This window comes from Mchenga conophoros, linkage group LG19, assembly GCF_057382185.1.
Source record: "Mchenga conophoros isolate Kocher_MC1m ecotype Shallow Benthic linkage group LG19, M_conophoros_male_GT1.1, whole genome shotgun sequence".
Lineage (NCBI taxonomy): Eukaryota > Metazoa > Chordata > Actinopteri > Cichliformes > Cichlidae > Mchenga > Mchenga conophoros.
The window spans coordinates 28,791,898-28,815,686 of NC_140544.1; the positions used below are offsets into that span (position 1 = coordinate 28,791,898).

Below are 23,789 nucleotides of genomic sequence, written 5' to 3' on the forward strand. Positions count from 1 at the left end.
TCTCGCTCCCGACTGCACCGCCTCATCTGTGGCGTCCACAAACCCCGGTCTCAGCTGACAGACGCCAGCCAGGAGCCGCACTATTGTTGTTGTTGTTGTTGCGCGGTTTTCTCCGTCACACATCCTAGCGCAAACGATTACGGCAGAGAGAGAAGCGGCAGCAGCTTTGTGTAGCTAGTATAATATCATCTGTCCGACGACAGGAAAAAGGCATGTCTGCGCAGCCCGGTGAGGAGCTAGGCTCGGAGGGGAAGTGGTTCGGGGATGACTATGAGAGGAACGGCCTGTTTGGTAACACACAGAGCCGCTTCGGCGAGCTGCGCGAAGAATTGAAGCCGAGAGGCGGCGACGCGTTGGGCGACCTGGATCAACAATTTCATCCTTTCCAGGACGACGGGAAAAGGCCTCCCGTTGCTATGGAAACTGCATCTACAGGTAAAGCTTGCACTTATTGCCCTTAAATGCTTAAATATGTGACAGTTTATAATCAGTCTAGCCACGTTACGTGTCTTCTTTTTCAGAAGGTAACAGGACGATGTTACGGTGTGAATAAATACAGTGTGAGGGACGCAGGCGAGAGCATTTATCAGAGAATTAGCGTTACGACAGACGGCTTGTCTGTAAGCCCGGGATAAAACTTCCGAGCTCGAAAACAAAAACAAAGCCAAGAGGAAGCAACTTCAGTGATGCCGTAGGGGAAAAAATGGCAGACATATTTCCAAACTAAACTCGGCAACAGCCCTTTATAGTTATGAAACGTCATATAGCTCATGACCGAGTGGTTTTCCGCTCAGGAGACAAGAATCTGCTTGGATAAAGGCAATACCAAATAGCCTGTTGAACTCTGAATGGCCTGTTCATTACCATAACTACTGTATCATCTCGTACATGTGGGCTAGGTCTACATCTATATTAGAAATATTTGCTTGTTGAGAAGGTGAGGCTACAAATTACAGGCCTTAGCTTACAAAGCCAGTGTCTGGATAGAAAGAGAACAGCTTAATCCCTAAGCATAAGATTTCATTAGTCCAGTAACAAAACTAAAAATACAAAAAAGAATGGGTAACAGAGAGGACACGTTTATAACATAGATGAATAAACATGAAAGAACCTAATATAATGATAATAATAATAATAATAATAATAAGAACTCACGAACTAGATGAGTTTGGAAAGGTTTTGGGAACTTTAGGGGAGTTGTTGTCTGTCTTTTATATTTATGCGCGAGAGAGGGGTTACATGATGCATCCCAGTTTTTGTGTGCACCTCCGTGGATAGTGTCAGTGATGTCATCACATTGCTGGATGCTGGACTTTGTGATAAGATAAGGCAGACCTTGGTTCTGGATCCGTCATCATTCTCCTTAGCACTGCTCATCTCAAGCTGCTATTTTTAATCCTTAACAGTGTTCACTGTTCACTTGGCGAGCAAAACTAGAGCCCTGCACTTTTATTCACCAATCCACTGAAAAATTCATGAGCTTGTGCTTTAAAAAAAAGAAGAAAAAAAAGAGCTGCCCAGTTTTTCTTCCTTGCTGCTCAGGTTTTTCACATTTCACTTGCTGCTGCTTCTGCAGCAGCTGCTCCAAAACAGAAAAGAAAACATCTAGCCACTGGTAAATCCTTTAAGGACAACAGCATAGCTGAATGCTTAAATTGGACTTAAATCCTTTGATGCACAGAGTTGTCCATGACAGTATCCAAATCTGAATTGTGCAGTAGGAAAACCGCTTGGAAAATTGACATAAAACACACAGAAACGCTGCTGAAGCGTTTAAAGCAAGTCAGTGTGACATTTTAAACTGGCTTGTCAGCGTTTGTCCTCGTGTTCTAGAAGACGTAAACAGAGCACTTGCTCTACTTTTTGGCATTCTGTGCCAGACAGGCTCAAACATGGGTAGGTGCATGCAGACAAACACACACACACTTTGTTTTGGTTCCTAAAAGAGGAAAAGAATAGCTTTGTGCTGTTCCTCGGACTCCCATTGAGCCGTATCCATACCAGTGAAGTAATCCACTTTGTCAGTTATGTTCTTGGTGGGAACAGTGCAGATCTCATCACATCTAGCAGGGCAGAGAGGACGTTTCACTCTTATGTAGTCATGTTATCGTCCAGTCTGATCTTTGTCAAAGACATTCACTCCTAAAAGTCCACTCATGCTTTTCTTTTTCTCTTCTCTGCGTTGCTGAAAAAATAGTTTTGAGGTTGGAATTTTTTTGGCTTTGAACAAAATGAGATTGGAAACCATATCTTTCTGCAGATAATCAATCCATGTCTGTTCTAAATCATGTTCACAGCTCTGATGTACCCACAGACCCCGATAATGCTGATTTCAGCCGTATTAAATCACCACAGGGCAGAACCTTATCCTCGGATCGGATAACCTCTTTGATCTAAAAGTTTCCCATCCTATAAAAGTTTCAAGAGTCACGAGAAAAGGAAGGAGCGGAAGGAGCTCTGACCAGCTCTGATGTGCTGCGAGAACACAACAGTTGGGTTTGGTTGTTCTGTAGCAGATGGTGTTTCTGATAGCTTGGGCCTGAATTCTGCCAGTGAAGAAAAAAACTGAGCACATAAGATACACAAACAGTGACACTGCCTTTACTTTTTCATAACTCCTCCTGGTGCATCATTTTATCACAACCTGAAAAAGCATATCGGTCATAAGAAACTTTCTACTCCAATCCAGTGGCTGATGGGTGGATTAGACTCACGTTTTTCTCCTTTTAGCACAGATCAGTGACAAGGATGAGACAGCATATGTCTGGCTGGGACTTTTCCATATCTTTGAGATAGAAAAAGCACTTAGTGGACTGCATAAGCCAGCACAGTGCTTTTAGCCGTGAGAGCTGTTCCCAAGGGGAGGGGGGAGGGGGTAAGCAGTACAAGGTCTTTTCAGAGCAGATGATAAAGATGCAAGATAAAATAAGAAAGAAGGGGGCTTAATGGTTAGAGAGGTGAAGCTGTGATGACAAGGCTGGTGTTTCAAAAGGCTGGCGTGATGGGAAAGAGTAAAAATATGATAGACAACACTTTCCTTTAAGGTTAACTTTAACTTGGTATCTTATGGTCAGCTGTGAGTGTTTCTGCTGTTGCATGAGCCTTACATATCTTAATAATAGTTCATCTGTCCACCTTTTCTTCAGCAATCTTGATAACTCAGTCAAACTTGGTGGATGCAATGCTGAAGAGCCGAGCGAGTGCGTTGATGAACCTGAGGTTCAGTGCATAATTGCCCATATTCTGGCTGCAAGTTGCTGTCTGTTACCCATGCTTCCTGTATATTGACTGCTGACTACTCCATTCTGTGTGTAGGAGTGGCATCCACAATCGCCACGCTCTCCACGGCAATGTTTATATTCAATTAATGCATCCTTATGCCAGTCCTCTTTTCACAACCATAATTTTTAGCTTGTCTGTGTGTGACACGTTTAGGAGACATCTGTAAATTGTAGCTTTAAAGAATTAACCTGGGTTGCAGTCCTTCTGAGTTGGCTCTAGTTTTAATAATGTGTAATCTGGATTTACAGTCTCCTGGACCTGTTACCTAATGCTGAGGCATATAAGGACAAATAAAGGTGTGGTAGACCAAACTCAAGAAGCTCTTTTGAAGAGGGACCATATAAAAGCATTAGTGCGCTCATTATATCAATAAGTCAACATTTTAGATCCCATGTGTTCACCCGGAAGGCAATTCAAAGCCAACATGTGAAACATGATGCCATGTATCTGATCTTACCAGCTCTCTAGCGCTGAGCAGAGAGTCCTGAGTAATCCCTGGGCATAGTGCGAAAGTGCTCTCGGGATTAGAATTACTATCAACAAAGGCACTCACAACGAGCATTGACCATTAGTTTTTTTTTGTGTGTGGGCGTGTAAATTATGGTAGTCTTTGTCAGCTTGCCTTCCTACCTGCATCCACACTTTTAAAAGCGAATTGCTGTTTAAAAGTCACGCTAAATTGACCCGATGAGAGCGGTGTGCAGACGCTCGGTCTGGATCCTCCCACATTCTCTCTATTCATCCATAAAGCTTCATCCAAGCAGGAAAGATAGAATCAATACACTGGAAGACAAGCACTGTATAACAGCTACATTCTAAATGGGGATAGATTTTATTTAAACTGCCTCTAAATGGATTTATTTTTGACAGAGGCTGCTGGAACAATAAAAATTGTCCTGGTGGCCTTAAGTGATTTTTTTTTTAAACAGTGGTGGATTCACCAAACATTTCTTACAGTAATTGTATGCCCTTGTCATTTCGGATCAATGCAGCAGAGCACTTGAATCCATCTGCCCAGCTGCTCTCCTATCGACCTCAGCTCTCAGTATAGGCTGTTTTTGTGCTCCCCTTTTTTTCTTTTTCTTTACCATCATTAAAATGTGGTACTCAGTGATTGGTATTCATCTGCTTGTACATGAACTTAAATGTAATAGCCAGAGCTTTTAGAGCCAGAGACCATTACAACTTTAACTTCATTTAAACACTGATATACAAAAGACTCGATTTAGAAATCTATTATTATACCAGCTACCAGGAAATCATAGTGAACCCTAGAGTTATAATTTCAATCATCCACATCAATCACAAAAGGCAAATACTTAACTTTCTTCATAAAATACCACCAGTTAGTTAAATAAATTTACCAGCATGTAAACCACTTGTGCTCTGCTAACACACTTACAAAACCCAATAAAGGGAAACAGAAGAATAAAAACAAGTGAATAATATGCACTTCCATGTACTTTTGGCTTATTTAAATGTTTTGTGATTTTGACACATGCACATGTCTTTGGATATAGTCCATGTTTAGCATGTTTTTGTGCAGTTTTTGTCTTTCCGGTAAAGAAAGGACAACTTGTAGGAAGTTCAAGCCCCAAATGCACAGATGGGTTGAAAGAAGAGCACTGTAATAGAGCCATTTCCACAAGGTCATATGGTGAAAGAGAACACCTGAAAAGTAACACCATTGCTCATTGGGTCATGGGTGGAGTAATGGATTCCTAACAGAGCTGTGAAGTCAGAGATGCCTAAAGGAGAAGCTCAAATACACTATATGTTTTTGAAGAACTGCACTTTTGGGGGGGGGGGGGGGGGTTGGGATTTTACTTCGGTACACCACAACACTTGAACTCAAACAATAAAGATTATTTTAAGTGTAGACTGTCAGCTATAATTCAAAAGTATTGCCCTAACTGACGTTTGATAAACAGTCCCCAATATTTAGAAGTTCAAAATGAATGGAACAAACTAAAATTTTTAACTGTAAAGATTGTTATTTATGCTTGGATAAAACTCTTTTTCAGTAAATGACTGGCTGATGTCACATCACCACATGTTGTGTTTCCTCCCTTGTTAAGCTTGTCGCTCTGCCTTAAGTTTGGTCTTCGGTAACTAAAAAACATTCTGTTGGGTTGAGATGAGGTGACTTGGTCAATGAAGAATATCTCATTTAGGGGTGGGCGATATAAACGATATACGATAGAAACTATATAAATTTGGCCAACGATAGAGATTTTGACTATACCGCTCTACCGCGATAGCGCATGTTGATGATGTCATCAAGCTGCACCTGTTTTGGTCAAAAGCATCGCAGCGGCTACAACCATTATCATCGGCAAATTGTGCCGCACGACAGTCATAGCAAAGAGATGAAGCACTTTTGAAATATGGGGAAAGCCAAAAACTGCGCTTCCTCCACTTCCGTAACATTGATTCATTAATGTTGAATTCTCTCGCAGCTGTTCTATTCCCATGTTGTTGCAGTATATTAATAACTAACCTCGTATTATGGATGAATAATCTCAGTTGTTCTCCTGACTGAAGTTTGGCCCATGTATAGCATCCTGCTATGCGATTGCATTTGTGCCTGACCACCAGAATCCCTCACGTTAACTTTTATCGAGTGGGAAAAAAAGTTGGCGTTCATCCTCCAGCTTCACTGTGCTAATGTTATGCTAACATAGCTGTGTCGCTAGCAATCACGTAGCACAACATTATATATCAGGTAGTCCAACTTCAGTAACCCTGCAAACGTCACTGCTGTTTAGTTTTCTGTCTTCATTTATGTTGGAAGTTGTAGCAGAGCTGTACGTTTTAATTAGTTTCAAAAATCTCTCAGAACATGGTATGTCATGTTTAGGTGGAAACTAGCGAGCTAACTTCCTGTTAACTTGTAACTTCGTTGAATGTATTAAATTCTGTTTTCATCGATGCCTGGATGTTAAACTTAATTGTTACACCTGGTAAAGCAGCAACGCTGATCATTTTATTAAAAATGAAAGAATTTAGACCGTTTTTAACTCTCAGTGTTCGTTTGACTTAGGGACCTGAAGCCCAGATTACTCCGCGAAGCTCCTCACTACGGCAGCCGTAATGCTCTGACAATCCATCAAGCAGTGCTGCTTACCAAAGTTTTTAAGTGCCTTATAGTGTGGAAAATACATTATACAGAAGAAAAGAATATATCGCAATATATATCATTACTGCACATGCTTCAAATTATACCGCGATATGGATTTCAGGCCATATCGCTCAGCCCTGATCTCATTTCTCTGCTCTGAGAAACTCTGGGTTGCTTTTGCACTATGCTTTGGGTATTTATCCATCTGAACTGTGAAGAGCTGTCAGATCAGTTTTGCAGCATTAGGCTGAATTTGAGCAGAGAGCACAGCCCTACACACTTCATAATTCATCCTACTGCCTCTTATCAGCAGTCACGTCATCAATAAACATTAGTGACCCGGTTACACTGGCAGCCATACATGTCCATACCATAACATTATCTCCACCATGACAGATGGTATGCTCCAGATTATGGGCTGTCTCTCAGTTTTTTCCATACAATTCTGCTCCCATTATTAAGGTAGAAGTTAATCTTGGTTCCATCTGAAAACAAATTCTCTCTTTTAGGTGTTTTCTTGCAAACTCTAATCTGGCCTCCTTCTTCTTGAGTATAACCAGTTTTCATCTTGTTGTATACGATTTGTATTTGCATTCAATTCAATTCAATTCAATTCAATCTTTATTGGCAGACTACATGTCCATAAAAACAAGACAAGAAACACACACACACAACTCCCCCCCCCCCCCCCCCCCCACACACACACACACACACAACACAAGGTATACCATTAAATATATATATGTATATAAATAAGTATATAAAGCATTTGTAAAAATATAAAACCATAATATACATAAAACACAATTACTTAAAATAAATCAATAAATACACAAACACTTTAACCAGTGCTTTCTGAGACTGGATGAGTAACAGGAACCACTCACTGTCGGATCTGTGAGTGCTAAAATTATACTGTTACTCGAACCATCCAGTCGTTCTCTAAAACTGAACATTAACTTTCTTAAAAGTGCTTTAAAAGTCCAGACACCCACAGCTACAAACATCTGACTGGCACTACCACTTCTAGGTATCCTGCAAAGGATTCTCATCGCATCATTATATGCAACATGCAGCTTCTGCATGCTACATTGTTTGTAGGATGACCACAAGGGGGCAGTATATAGCGGTGTGCAATACGCTTTAAACAAAGCCACTTTAACTGGAAGTGAACAAAAGCTGAATTTGCGTGCAATAGTATTTGCCTGCACATAGAGCTTACATCGTTGTCTGTATATGTCATCATCATCATTCATTTGCTCAGTAATAAAGTGACCGAGGTATTTCACCTTTTTATGAACTTCAAGAGTTTTTTGTGCCAGTTTAAACAAAGGGAAATTTAGCTGTTTATCCTGCTTGGTTCTACATATCAAAACAGCACTTTTAGCAGCATTGTACTCAATGTCATATTGCACACCATATTCAGTACAGACATTAAGAAGATCCTGTAACCCAGCACTGCTTGGACTAAAAACAACCAGGTCATCTGCATACATAAGATGATTTATCAGTGCTTCACCTAATATACACCCAGTGTTACAGGCTCTCAGCTGTATGGACAAATCATCGACATATAAATTAAATAAAATTGGAGACAAAATCCCACCCTGTCTGACACCATTGCTGACACCAAAGGGGGCAGAAATACTGCTTCCCCATTTAACCTGCATGTTCTGATGAGCGTACCAGTAAGAGAGAATCCTCACGATGTATTGAGGAACTCCCCGTGTCTTCAATTTATCAAAAAGTTTTCTGTGGTTCACTCGATCAAAAGCCTTAGAGGCATCAATGAAACACATGAGGACAGATGAATTTTTAGCCCTATACAACCTGACTATTTCCTTGAGTGCATATATGCACATGTCAGTGCCGTGCTTTGGTTTAAAGCCAAACTGATTATCCAGAGAAGAGATGAACACACTAACTCTATCAAACAGGATTCTTTCTAACACCTTAGATAAAATACTGGCTAGTGCAATCGGCCTGTAATTATCCAAACAGCTCACTTTTGCAGCTTTGTCTTTCATAACTGGTACCAGTAAAATACACAGCATTGAGTCTGGTAATATGCCATGAATCATAAACCCAGTGAAACAGAGTGCTAAATGCATTCATTTGCATCCACATCTCTTTGGACCTCATATTGAGAGTTCCAGTGATGCCAAATATAAGTTCCTGCTTAATTTGACAATTGTAATTCCTAAGCAGTTAATCCAGTACTTTAGTTAAAGCACTTGAATTACAGGTGAAACCCCATCTCCAATCACCTCTTGATTTAGTTTTTAATTCTCAAATCCTGTGGGCCATACAGAGGCATAAATTCCCCCCAAAAAGTCATCATCCAAAGGCTTATGAAACTAACTGTATGACTGGGACTATTGAGGGTCTCTGTGTGCTCGGACAGTGCAGACAGACAGACTTATGCCAGAATGTCAGTCCAGCTTGTTCTACGGATCATGGAATCAGCAGCATGCCTTTTGACTCTTTCCTGCACTGCTGCCTGCAAGGAGTGAGGCACCATGATGCTCGAGTCTGTAGGCATGCTTTGTGGGGGGGAAAAGCGACATTTCTTTTTGCATCTCCTCATTTTCAAAGTTTCTTTTTTAATGCTTTTTCGTTTTTATTGCACACTGAATGACTGCCATATAGGCGGCTCAGTGCACCTTTATTTCCAGTGCTAATATATTCATGTTGCAACTCCAAACCCTTTTGATATCTGTGCTCACATTTGTGTGTTGCCTGATAATTAGGAGCCCATGCCTTGGTGTAGCACAGATTGTCAGGCTGCATTAGTTTCAGAGCTGCACTGGCTGCACAGAGGACAACAAAGGGACTGCCCATTCACAGCACTGCGCCATCCTTTCAGTGACATGATTATGTTGTGTGAGCTGAGAATTCCTCTGTTGTCTTTTCCAATCCTGTCCCAACTGCAGTAAGGCATTCGTTTCAGCCTTATGGGTTTTTTTCCCATTGTCTGGGTGCTATATCAGATCAGCAGATTCAAAATGCCCTCAATCTCCACCAAGTTTGTCAAGCGGCTGCTCAGAGCAGCTGCTCTCATGGCGGTTAAAGACAGAAATCGTGCCTCTTAATTGTTGAACGTGCTGTTGAACTGTATTTCCTGTGTTGTTATGTAAAAATGCTTGATATAGATGGAAGCAGTGGGGGTGTTGCCTACAATCAACAGGAGCATGAGCAGTTCCCAGTTTGGGAGATGACCTTGCTTCACAGTTTTTAGTGGCTTTAAGTGCTTCCCACTGCACAGCATTTGTACAGTGAATCAGTGAGTGTTAAGATTATGATGCTGTTGCCTGTGGGACGATTGATGGGACCTATACCATAGTAGTGGACTAAGAGGATTACATGTTGCTTCACTTTAGCAGTACATCAAGGGCATTCATGTTACTGAGCTGAATATGGCTCAACAGCAACCTATTGAAAAACGTGTTGACCTGCTTTGCTTTCCTTCCGTGCCACATCACGCTTTCCCCTGTATCTCAGTTTGTGTGTGTAGTGTTTATGTCCCTGTACTGCGGTATGATCTATTGTTAATGACTGAGGAAGCAGCAGTTGGAAGGACAGCCGAAGGAAAGGGTGGCGGGGCTTTTCAGAGGAAGCAAAGGGAGGGACGGGACGTCCTGACCTGTTGGGTCTTCTGTCAGTCAGTCTGCATCCTCCAGAGCTAACCCGAAGGCTGCTATTTAAAATCTTACCCCCTCATCCAGCCCAGCAGCTGGATCCAGCCTATTTATAGCCTCACCGCTGCCCTGGGAGAAGCAAGGCTGGAGAGCAGGGGGGAGGAGCTGGATTTGTGGAAGCATAAACTCTGATTTGTACACAGCATAATACAAATATTAACATTATATGGTATATAGTTTGTATTTTTGTGGGACTACTGTGATTGCTGATGTTCATTTTATACACATGTTGCACAACTAAAACTGGTATAGGGTGAACAGATTCCAACAAACTAAATGTGGGGCAAAGAGTAGGCATGTGTGGGACAAAGTGGAACAATACTAAAAAAGGGTAGGCTGAAACTGAAGAAATACACAAACTATCCAGACATGTTTGGTTAGGGATGTACCCATAGACCTGCAGATGTGTCTCTTTCAGCCATGTTTACTTTTATAAAGTAGAACCAATAAAAATGTCGGACATTGTCTCAATATGTGTGACAGGAGGATGAGATAAAAATGTTGCAGTTTTATATGAAGTGGGACTCTTTGTCAACTTAGACTGGGAAGCTTGACATGAATTCTTCAGTTGATCCAAATTTATTAAAAGTTTTGCCCCGTCCCCTGCCCTTCCCTGAGCCTGGTTCTGCTGGAGGGGAAAAAAAGGATCTTCTTCCTTCCTACTGCCACCACGTGCTGCTAATAGTAGGACATTTGATTGTTGGTCTTCGTCCTACCTTAAGGCAACTGTTGTCATTTGGCGCTATAAAAATAAAACTGAATTGAAAAGGAAATGGAAATACTTGACTTGACCTTTGCTCCTGATCCTTAATGTTCTGACATTCCTTCCTGTTTTATGTGACATTATGTGTCATTGTTATGGGTGTTTATTAAAACTATATTAAATTAAATTATTAAAAAAATATTTAAAACATTTATGGAATATTAAAATACGTGAAAAACATCATGGTTGTGGGAAGCCAACAAGCCACTGCTTTAGCACTGGGAGTATCCTATCAGTAAGCAAACTTCATTACAATATAAACTAAAACACCGCATTAATGAAGCATGGACATTCAAATTTATAAAGTGAGTCAACTCCAACTACAGCTCATGTCTGACTTGAACTGACTCACCTGCTTAAGCAGTAGAAATAGAGGACAGGACTACACTCCTGTAATGGGAGGCTAAAATACTAAATTAAATAATCCTAATATAAGCAGAAGTTGCCCGTCAGGACATACCTCTGTATTGTTACTGCTTATCCATATCTTCATGGATCAGTCTTAATATACATTACAGTGACTAGAAGCAACTGATGAAAACCTTTCAGCTCACCACAGAAGTGGATAAATCAGCCCAGTCCACAAAGGAACACACAGCACAGTCCAGAAAGACGGCAGGGAGTAGTCCTCACACCTGCCAGCAATCACCTGTTTACCACTTCAGTTTGCATTATGTGAGACTGGTTATTTTCCTGCCTGGTCCTCACCGTTCCTGTGCTGCATCATTAGCATGTGTGCATAAGCTCATTTTGATGACACTATTTTGTGAAGATGGAGAACTGGTGATTACAGAGTAGAAATGTGATTACAGAATACCCTTTGCTGGCATGATTTAGAACAGACTTTGGCTCCGACACTGTGTTTTTTGGGGGAGCCTGAACAATCCCCCTTTGTCCCTCGTCGGGTACAAGTACGCTCTGTTACCGCATCCCTCCTGATCTGCACAGACAGGCACCCAGTCTGACTGTGCTGCTTTCACAGCCCCTCTTTTTGGTAGCAGATCCAGCTGAAGCGCAGCCTTGTTTAACTGGATGTTTTCATTAATCAGACTGCTCAGGCACAGGCTGGTTTGATTCTGTGTGACACTTATCTGTCACCTAAGTTTCATGCCTCTCTCTCGCTCTTGCTTTCTGTCTGTCTGGTTGTTTTTGTAGATGATCCCATGTCTGGCCTGTTCAGGAAGCCTATGAATGATGATGGTGATGTCTACACTTCCCTGCTGTCCAATCAGACCTTCACAACGGGCCAGGAAGCCTCCTACCTGTCTGACGACCTGAAGCCCTCTAGCCACGCTTCAGGTTCTTCTTCCTTGGATCACTTCTCAAGTGACACCTACAGCTTCAGCTCCAAGATGAGTTCCAGCCAAGCTAGTGATGCAGCAAAATCTCTGCTGGGCTCAGATAAGACAGAATCCTACAACTACATGGACATCAGCCACGGCGACGAGCGCCCTGACCAGCAACAGGGGGCTCTGCACAACCTGCTGGACAAAGGCTCAGCTGGACATGACTTATTGGGCAGCTACATTGATAAGAATCCCAGAAGAGATGAGGATGATGAGGATGAAGAAAATCTAGGTCCGGCACTGGGCTCGCATTCTTTCCCCTATGTTGAGGAGCCATCTGATGAGGAGCTGGGAGACTACCGTTCCTACCGAAACCTAGGCGACACGCCACAGACGGCCAGCCCGGTGAAGATCACTTTGACCGAGTCCCAGCCAACAACTACTAAGGCAGAGCCGCCGCCACACCCCCCCTCAGTCAATGCGTCTGAACGTGAAAGCGTCCTCAGTGTGGGCATACAGGGGGTCCCCACTGTCACGCTGTCAGAGCCAGAGGACGACAGCCCAGCCTCCACTCCCAGTGCTTCACCAACAAGTAGGCAAAGCACATAGTCACACACAAACACCTTTCACCTGTGCACTACATGGATAAAAGTCTGTAGCTTGGTATATCAGCATCAATACACACACACACACACACACACATTAGAATTACAGGTTAAGTTTTTTCTCTGTGGCTGGGGTGTGCAAATTACCATATTAATAGGAGAAAATGCTAACATTTAGCACTTGTAGACAGACTTTATTTGCTAAAAGAAAAGAGTTTTATTTATTCTTTCAAAAGTTATGTAATCTAGCTTTAAGTCATGTATGCACATACTGTGTGTCCAGATTTGCAAGGAAGACACTAATGCCTTCTTTTCTCTGGATTTTTTTGTGAGCAGAAAAAGATTTCCCCTCTCATGACATATTCAAGTCTGATGCAGTTTCCAAAAGCAGCCCAGGCACAAAGGGCAGTGGCAGGGACCATGATGGCAGCAGCGCAGAGTCTGGGGACTCTGAGATTGAGCTGGTGTCTGAGGAACCTCCTAAGGCCAGTAGCAACCCATTTGCCCAGCCACCTAAAAGCAAGGGCACGTTCAGCCAGCCTAACAACCCCTTTGACAGTCCCCCAGTTGCCAAGGGTGGTTTAGGCCTCGCTGGCAGTCACGCTCCACCCACAGCTTACAGCATACTGAGGGAAGAGAGGGAGGCAGAGCTTGACAGTGATCTCTTCATTGAGTCTGCGTCCGAAGAAAGCCCAAAGAGAGAGCAAGGCTTCAGTGGCCCCAAACAGGGAGTCAGCCCTCCCTCCCCCCTGGTTCCCACCACTGTCCCTCCCCGCAGTACCACTGAGGGGGCGCCCGTTGAGCCCCTGGTTTCAGAAAAGATCAAGAGCCCAGTGAAAAAGGAGGAGGATCGCCCTAGCAAACCAAAGCCCCCAACTGCGGCCGTGCCTCCCGAGGTGCGATCAGAAAAGCCCCACCAGGAAGACATGCACAAAATCACCAGCGAGGGCAAAGAAGACCTGGGAAAGCCTATTGCATCAACTTTCCTGGAGGGCTTTGATAAACAAAAAGGTGAGTCCTAAAACTGTTGCTGTTATATCTTCTTAGGTTTACACACAAACTTATAACTTATTTGTGATCTTTTATTTGTTGCTGTGCTCCCATCTTAAATACTAGCTGTCAGCTCATGGAACAAGTACTAATTTATCTGCTGGTGTTTATCATAGAAGCTACTTAATGGACTGCGTGTTTTGGCAATGATTTGTTGACAAGGCCGTGAAATAGCTGCTCAGTGTTTATCTCTGTACAAGGAGTGGGTGGGAAGGCTTGTCTTGCACTATCCCCACAATTGGTTCCCCCTGGTGGTGTATAGAAGGAAAAACAGAGAAAGGATATGGTGCTTTAAAATGCAAGGCAACTGAAAATCAGCTACAGTTTCAGGCCTGTGACTCTAATGATGCAAATGATAAGAATTACAAATGTGCAGGAGGGGGTGGAGGGCTTCCAGCATCTTGACAACATCTGGCTTCACACATCAGCCTTCAGCCCCCTGAGATTAGATAAGTCAGACATGCCACTCACAGTGAGCAGTTAATGCTGGATAGCCTGCACCTTTTGATCTCAGCAGGGCTATTTTGATTTCTATTGGCTGTTCTGGCTGTCAGTGTAAACAGCGGGTTTACATAATCCTGTGATGTCAAAACTGGGGCACTCTCTTACTTAAGAGCTTTGAAGGAATCCTCTTGAATCCCCCATGTTTGTAGAGCAAATAAAATAACCTCTGATTTAGATTTTTTTTTGTCTGCGTTGGTTCCTCTGTGGCCTCTAAGAAAGCATGGGTTGTACCGACACCCTGGTTGAATCAGGTGAATAGCTGCATGTTTAAAATGTAAACTGACACATTTCATAGCAGCTGAATGCATTTGTTTTACTTTGTTTACTGAGGCTAGAAGAAGGTTCTGGAAATGCTAGTAAAAAGCAGGTCAGGTCTTTTTTTATCTCCACCACTAGAGGGCATAGTGCACCTTTGTTATGTTAGGCTGTGTTGAAGGGGAGAAGATTTTGTTTGCATCAGTCCATGCACTTCCATACCAGTTGCCATAGCAACAGTGATGGGGGACCAGGTTAGCTTTTTCATTTCCTCTCCATGGGTATTGGCATGAAGGCCCGTCAAGCTTGTAGAGGAAGCAGAAGGTGTGAGGTGTGGCTGTCAGCGGGTGGAGGGGAGGAGGACTGAGGGGACAGGACTGGCAGCTTTGATGGGATTGAAAACTGGTATTAGCACATTGTTTTCTGTTCAACGTTGACACCACACAATGACTGTGCTCTTTAAGTTGCATTTTTACACATCCAACTTTGCTTTTTTCTGTCACATTTTCCAGCTTCATTTGCATTACAAATGTGTTCTGGAGAGGAAACCATAACACACAAACATCCCGAAGGCACTAAGCAAGGAGCATTGTGCTGTAAATGCACAGTGTCGCTTGTTATGAATTATTAAGAACAAGCACTTTGCCTCTTAATTTGCCAGTGAGTCATATTGGAAAAGGCTATTTTAATCTATGGCTACAATCATAAATTGTGTCATGTGCAAATACAGAATAACGAATCTGGATGGTTGCCATATTTTTCAATGCTCATAAAATATTCCATTGCATCCTGTCTGGTGTGCAGCATGACATCAGACTATAGAATTCCCTTTTTTCTTCTTTATTTAAGGCTGCACAGCATGTGGTATGTGCTATATTTAATGCGCATATTGCAAATGATTCAAATACATATGATGCCACACTGGAGCTACGACAAAAGCAGCTTTCGAAACACCACGTGACCCTGCATCCACCTAACCCTTCCGTTGCTTTTACCCCCACTATTACAAATTAGATGCTCTGTTAGGACTTTTATTGTGAAAGGAAAGAAGCTTCGATTGTCACCACCCCCCAAACCCCCCGGGCTCTTAATCATTGCATGGATGATTTGCTGCAGCAGAAACTGTGGTGTGGTGTTTACAATTTACCCCCCTCCGCTCCATTCCCTCCACACAGACAGGCACATACGCACTTTCCCTTCTCCTTCTGTTTCTAGCCAGCACCGCTCCACAAGCATCAGTCTTTGTGCTCCGTGCGCCGGCAGCACCTTGGAAACCTTTCCTCCCTCCCTTCCTCCCTCTCTGTCGTCTCAGCCTCTCTCTCGCATCCTTTTTCGACTATTCATGCCTTTCTGGGATGAGTGAGTGAGTCGGTGCGACCGAAGAGCTAGGCAAAGAAGAAAACGGAGAGCAGAAAGAGAAAATCAAGAGAGAGAGAGAACAGGGACAGAAACTGATCACCAGCATGCAGGGAGCTGCAGACGTGACCAAGAAGGAATGCTCCTGGAGCAGTTGGAAAGGCCAGGGTACTGACGTGTTTACTGTGATTTGCTCATTTATTGTCTGTGCATACGTTGTGGCCGTGGAGGGGTAACATGGTTATTTCTGCATGTAGGTTAAACATTCATGTGTGTCACCCTTGCATGTGTGGTTTGCATGTTACATATTAGCTGTAAGCGTACGGGATTCAAACTGTGCCGTTTGCTGTTCCACCTTTCTCACGGACACGCCCTTATGACGGATCGTTTCTTGTTTCATGTCTGTGCATCTCACAAAAAAAAAGGAAAACAAAGGGAGGGGGAGGGGGGTGAGAGACGCTGCTTGGTGTTTTGGAAAATAACTGTATCCTCATCAGTGTGCTGGGAGCCATCTGTTTTGGGTGCATGGTAATATGGATGCTAGTGTCATGGACCAAGGCATATTGCTGTAATCACCCTCCCCGCTTTGCGACTGTGTAGGGAAGCTGGTTTATTATGGCGGATGCTCTGTTTTGTGTAACGAGGCAGTCACAGCATCCGAATGGCACTGACAGACTGTCTCCATGGTAACCAGGGCGCACCCAGTCCCATTACATCAGCCCTTTCTCTCTGGCCGCCATGGCACCTTGCAGAGACTGGGCCGGAGAAGAGCATCCTCCGGCCGTCTGTGCCAACAGCAAGGAAGAGCTTACAGAGGGGGCCGAGAGAGAAAATGGCGTCTTTTCCGCCACGCCGATTGTGGTTCATTATCTGTCGTCTTTTTAGGTCTAGTAAAGCGATAGAAACATGACAGACTGGTCTGTTTATTGTATCACAGCAGAGACCATAACAGTATCTGATTCAGGATGACAAAAACATCCTATTTGTTATTAATGTGCTGAGTCATTATACATTTAATTTGATCTACATCGATACCCCAGGCTGTGTAACATTATAGCCTGATGCGAACGATACACAGCATCAAGATCGCATCAAATTAAGTCACCGCAGTCAGCACAACAAAGGATGAAAGTGAGCTGATTTATCTTCTCCTTTTAAATGCCTGTGCATCATCATTTTGAAGCTGTAGGCATTTTTGTGTAGTCATTCTCATTGCCATACAAAATACTGATTCACTGCCACCAAACTCATCAGGGTTGATCAAACTATGATGTAGGCTTGTCCAGGGGTGAGTCATGGATACATGATGTAATCAAAATAATAAAAAATGACAGGTATACAAAACAGCTTATGGGTTTTCTATTGCACACTGTTGGCCAAAATATATTCTCTCCACTGCGGATGCTTTTCTATCTGCTGCCACCTGGAGAATTTAACTTTATAAAGTCACAGAGTTTTTAAAATTAAGAACACTAGTGGCAGCTCTAAAACCAACTGTCAAGACTGTATTAGCTTTTCAAATATTATAATAATCTTTTTTTAATCTTACACTGGGCCTCAGTGCAGCCCCTTAGCTCACCTTTCAAGCCAACTTCCTTGTGATTGAATGCCCCTCACAGTTCGAAGGTTTGGACAGCAGATGTGTGGGGTTTGATATGACTCTGACATGACCACATCAGAAAGATCCCATCCCCTGTTTTTCTCATCATAAGAGTAGAAAAAAAATATCTAAAACTGAGAGTCAGCGCAATCTGAAGTCTGAGCTATTAGTTCAAACCTCACTCTTTGATATGTTGGTCTTGTTTGATATGAACACAGTGCATATATATATATATACATATATGGGTGTGGGTGTGTCTGCTTTCAGATAGTTTTAACAGTCTTAAGTTGTCATTGAGCTGTGTTAATATAGCATTAATATATTAACCAATATTAGAGAATAATAATGATCATGATGAGGTACCATCCCCAAGTCCAAATCACAGTGGCCGTGGTCCAAATCTTTCCCGACTCTCGGCTGTGAAAGATGGTTGCAACAGAAGTCTTGTTGCATGTTTTTTCCATCTGGCTGATGGCTCATTTCAGGCCACCAGGATGTCTTCAGTGATTTAATGAGGTCAGGCTAAACTAGTTCCACTACAGAAAAAGGGGGATGGGAAATCAAATTATTGGCACTGGTGTTAATCATTTTCTGTTTTGTTCTTTTTTGCTCAGTGTTTGTGTTCAATATCAGAGCAAATAATTATATCATCAGACTGGGCTGTCAGGCAGCATTTGTGCTTCCTGTGTACATTCAATCAGCTTCCCCCCGTCATCGCTGTACTTGGGATTTACATCGTGCTATCATACCTAAGGGTTTCCTTTATATGAATATCAGACTAAGCTGTTAAACAGGCTTTTGGTGAATGGGCTGCACTTGTGGTTCTACAGACCACTTAAAGTTTCTCATTCACCCATTCAAAAAAAAATGTGTAGGAGCCGAAGCTTTAGCATCTTAAGAGACACAATGTCTTTTGATCAATATGAATTCAAACACTAATTTTGCTCGTGATGTGGTTGTTAACTGTCGACTTATAATGTATAAGCCTTTTAAACACTCACTTCTCTTCATTATACACTGACACAGCCTTGTCCACCCATAAGCCTCCTATTTAACCTGCTATTGTCCTTTTGTGCTCCACAATAAAGGGAGTGGCTGTTCATATGTCGGGTGCAAAGACACATTATGTGCCGATGTCTCCCCAGATTCGGAGAAAATGAATCTCTCTCTGTTCCCAAAGGAACGTTCTTTCCCCTCCCTTCCTGTCTCTCCATCTCTCACTGAACGGTGGGGAGAAAATGGAGCATGGTAACTATGGTAACTGCATCAGGCAGGTGCTCAGCAGCGCCATGCCACCAAAGCGTTTTAATGGAGCAGTCTAGGAAGATTATTAGCTGTCGTAAGTCAAATCGTGCAGTTTTAAGTCTTTTGGTTCTTCCACTCTGATGTGCTGACTTTTAAATTAGTGGCTGGTTGACGTTCTTTGTCTCATCTCAGCTAGTCTGCGCTTAAAGTCTGAGCATAAAAGCACTCCAACAGAGAACGAGTGTGTGTTTGCATGTGTGTGTGTGTGTGTGCTGGATTGCAATGTGGTTCTTTGGCAACCGCACCCCATACACGTCCCTCTCCATCCCTCAGCCCCCATTCCTGCTCAGGCGAATGCTGATTTGCTGGTGTGGCTGTAGCCCCTCCCCTCCTGTGCAGGGGGGGGGGGGGGGGACTCCCCTTTCACCGCTCTCCTTTTGTCCGTGGATAAAGCAACTGCCTCTTTCCCTGTTCAGCCATGGGAGCCGCAGGTCAGTACTCGCTTCTGCTGCAGCTAAAGCTTTTCAGTCTGCGTGCCATCTGTGCGGCGCATCACAGACCTCAGTCGCTGTTGCCTTGTCAACACCTGTCACCCGAGCAAAAATGTCTGTTGTTGATTTGTCTGCGCTACCTGTGCCTGCCCGTGTGTGTCTTTGTGTGTATTGAATGTGAGCATCTCCGTTCAAATCAGTAGCCACATGGAGAGCCGTGCCAGCAACAATGGATCGAATGGGGAGTGGTCCATGTGCAGCTGCTGTGACAATGAATGAGTCTTTGATTTCACAGTGGTGGTGTTGTTTGGGATAGGTCTTGAGCATTTTTGTAATGTATTTTAGTTACTAAGAAGACAAGACATGCTGTTTCACAGTGTGGGAACAGTGTGTGACGGAGCTGAGACTCACTCAGTGACAATCGTTGTTCTTTCACATCCAGGTTTAGCCTCCCTCTTTGGCATCTACAGATGCCTTTTAGTGGAGAGTAAAGATGGCCGTCATCACTATGCTGCTCACAGCTCCACAGCTAAAATTAGAGCGAGCAGGCAGGCAGGCGGACAGCACAGAGGAAGACACCCAAGAAACCCCAGCAGCGATCTTCTGTTCTTCGTGGGCACAATACCTTACATTAAACAGTTCTCCCTGCATGTCATCAAGGATTTAATGGCGTCCGATCTATAGTGGTTCTGTCTGGCTCGCAGTGGTAGTGGTGTGCTTGGAGTGGAGGGGCAGCCGGTTCAGCAGAGGTGAAAGGAGCAGCCGACAGTTCTCATGGAAACAAGCCCATGTTTCCAGCCGACTGCCAGAGGAGGACCCGTCGGCTGCTGGAGCTGTAATGGTACACTGAGCTAATCCTCAGTTATCACTTTGCTTTGCTAGTGGCTTTAAATTACAGGGCCCACCACCCAAAGAAGAACAGAAGGAAACCAGTGCAGCAAGACACATGACAGCCTGGGGGTATGTGTATATCCAAAATATTTCTTCCTGTATGAGGGAGCGTGCTTCACAGGAATCATTATGTTTTGCTGCATTAATGAGATCCTGATGCATCGTCATCCTTCATCATGATCCAGAGCTGCTGCTCTGACCAGATCACATTGAGCCATAATCTGTGAACTGCTGATAGTGCTTCTATTTCTGCTGCTGCGTTCAATGAGCTATAGGTCAATCATTAATTCTGCACTGTGAGCAGGCAGTGCAGGTGTATCTGGAGTGTAACGTGCCCGATGGTATGTATGTTTGTATACGTATGAGACCCAACCAGATGCTCCTGATTTTAAGCACACGTCAGGTATAACAATGAAGCCCTCCGGCCTGGAGTGTCGCAACACAGATTGAAGCACTTGTTCAACTAGTCAGTCAGTTATTACCTTTGGAAAGGTCGCTCTATATATAGAGGTAAAGAAACTTAACCGGCACACCGTCACTGGGACACCTTCATTCTGCCTAACCTAATGAAAAGCTGGGTTATGAAGCTGGGTTAAAACAAGATAACGTGACAGCTCTCTGAGGACCCTGGGTTGTGAACAGCTTCCAGTAATTTGACCCAAATGTGTGGTGTGTAGACCGCAGCAGTCTAATCCAGTTTGTGAAACGTACATCTGTGGATACCAATTGAACCTAAAGAATGCTGGTTATGGATCCTAACACAGTTTACCTTTGTTCTGTCCTTCCCTCCCCAGCGATTGATCTGCTCTACTGGAGGAATGTGAAGCAGTCAGGGGCCGTGTTTAGCAGCGTGCTTCTGCTCCTCTTCTCCCTGACCCAGTTCAGTGTGGTCAGTGTCGGAGCTTACTTAGCCCTGGCTGCCCTCTCGGCCACCATCAGCTTCAGGATCTACAAGTCTGTACTGCAGGCTGTGCAGAAGACAGATGAGGGACATCCTTTCAAGTGAGTGGACACAGTTGAAGAAAATGACCAGTTTGCATTAAACAGTCAGTGACATTCACATAATGGATGGCTGTGGACATGTATCACTTTTGTCTGCTCTCGTATATGTTACCAGGGCCTACCTGGAGATGGAAATCGCTCTGTCTCAGGACCAGATTAGTAAATATGCTGACAAAATCCTGCTCTACACCAACACCTGTATGAAGGAGCTCCGCAGGCTGTTCCTTGTACAAGATCTGGTTGACTCTTTGAAGGTTTGCATCACATTTAAAAGAAGATCACTGTTTGCTTTTTAGCCCTGCTGAGAAGTCTGCTAGCTCTAACTTTAACTACACTTTGTTTCAGTTTGCTGTTCTGATGTGGCTCCTGACCTACGTAGGCGCTCTCTTCAACGGCCTGACACTGCTCATCCTAGGTGAGCTCATCCTGACTTTCAGGCACTGCTGTTGACTCACTCACACTCCATCTGAAGCCTAATAATCATCAGAATACAGAGCCTTATATATTGGGAACTAAACAGAAGTATGACATGTCAGTCACCATGAGAGAGCACCAAATACATTTATTGGAGGCATGTACTGCTCTATTTCATGTATGTGTTTGCTTTTCCAGTTTACCTTAGATAAGGGAAGTGGTTGGGGTGTGCTTGGCCTCCTGTTGAAACAACTTTTTTCCTGTTTTTAACATATTTCCACTTCAGGTCAGAGTACTTTAACCATTATTTTTCTGTGCCTCTGCAGCTGTGGTCTCCATGTTCACCTTGCCTGTGGTCTATGAGAAACATCAGGTAGGAATGCACATCAACTCAAGTCAGCTAAGGTTTGGAAAAAACATTGCTCAACTTCTAAAAAGTCTTTTTTTTTGTTTTTAGGCACAAATTGATCAGTACGTGGGACTAATACGGACCCAGGTCAACTCTGTGGTGGGCAAGTGAGTGGCTGCCATTCAGTTATTTTATTTGAGGAACTTTTTTGCCAAAGAAAGGGGGGGAAAAAGTTTACAACTTACCAACTTTCATGTTTGTCTACTGCAAACAAATGAAGGAGAAGTACCTGCCATTTTCAGTGGTCACAGTCAGACTTCTCCAAAGTTGCTCAGTGTCCAGTATATAAGTGAACTTCTACTGGGCATCTTTCATATATTTATGCAACTCAGTGGTTCTCAAACTGTGGCATGGGCAAATGAGGAAAAACAAATATAGGTTTGCTGATGCTATTGCACATTTTATTTAACTAAAATTATCAGATACTATTGTTAATGATAAAAATATCAAAACTGGGGGATGTGAAAATACTAATTCTAACTGCTTAGCAAATTTACCTATTCTCCAGCCACTTTTGAAGAAATGAAAAGCCACAGATGTTTGCATTATGCCCAGGGTGTTTCTTTAAATAAACTCATCAACACCCCTCAAAAATCAAGGAGTTTTTAGGTTTGTAACTGCTTTTCATACCTAAATATGCACTTCCTGGACGCAGGTTGCTAATTTTAGTCAGACTCTACTTGCCGGGTCCATTGACTACCATAAAAAGAGAACACACAAAGTCATGCCCTCCTTAAATTAAAAAAAAAGAAAAAGAAAATCCAGCGTAAACATCTTGCTGTTAACATAAAAATTAAATTCCTGTTTTCTCTGTCAAGGATCCAGGCAAAGATCCCTGGAGCCAAGAGGAAGGAGGAGTAGACCCACGTGTCTCACCGAGAAGCTGACAGTCCAGTCCAGCTCGGAGTCAGGCCCACCGTTAAAGAGCCTGGTCGTCATCTGTGGGGCGTAGTGCTATGTCATCTTGGTGTTCTCTAAAAGCATCCACTGGAGAAGCCTTCACCTTGTCTATAGCAGTCTAATCACTAACACACACACAAACAGTCACACGTATGCACATAATCCTGTTTCTAGGTAGACAAGTACACAACTCGAAGACAAAAAAAGAAACTGACTTTTTTTGTGTTGCTTATTATGAAGTGCATGAAGTCGAGCCTTGGGTAAATAATATTTGATATCTTTTGTGCAGTTTTTAAAAGTCACGCTACATTTTTTGCTTTGCAGTGCTTACCACAAACTGTACGGTTTGGCACAAAATGGCTAAACGCCCACAGACGTGCTCTGCTGCCAATGTTGAATACCGCTTCATGTTTCTGAGTTAGCAGATGGGGCTTCTCTCAGTATATGTCAATATATATAAATATCCAAAATGATTTCCTTTTGGTGTTTCCAAGCACAAAATAATTTAACGATATGCGTCTTAGATGTGGTAATTGTAGGGTTTTTGCTTTTGTATAACCATAAGGAACAATACCCACGCTCATGTTTTAGGTACTATTGTACAACTTATGAAGACAAGGAGTATCTGGTGATATTTAGCTTGTTTGAATAACTGTCCAACTTTGTACTATGTTCAACTATACTCTGTAGTTCTTTAGACCCTGGACTCTTTAACTATTTGCACTCACAGTATGTATTTAATTACAAGAATAAGAAAAATAAATGTACCTTGGTGTAAAAGTTCTCCAAAGCCACTTTACTGATGAGTTGACGTCGTGTTTCTGTGTGACACAACAGCTAAGTTTAAGGTGCTAACACTTAGAATGAGAGACTTGGAATGACGAGCTATAAATATAGGCCAATACATTCTGGCACCA

The 23,789-nt window shown here is 43.0% G+C and overlaps 1 protein-coding gene across 1 annotated transcript; it reads left to right on the forward strand.

Moving 5' to 3' along the window:
- Positions 1–27: 27 nt before the first annotated feature.
- Positions 28–23,652, forward strand: LOC146552520 (reticulon-1-like). Its single transcript, XM_085256245.1, has 9 exons — positions 28–435; positions 12,020–12,742; positions 13,092–13,766; positions 20,942–21,149; positions 21,265–21,403; positions 21,495–21,564; positions 21,890–21,936; positions 22,021–22,079; positions 22,791–23,652. Exons 1-9 carry the CDS (start codon positions 213–215, stop codon positions 22,831–22,833), a joined length of 2,187 nt encoding a protein of 728 aa, XP_085112371.1. The 5' UTR covers positions 28–212; the 3' UTR covers positions 22,834–23,652.
- Positions 23,653–23,789: the final 137 nt, after the last annotated feature.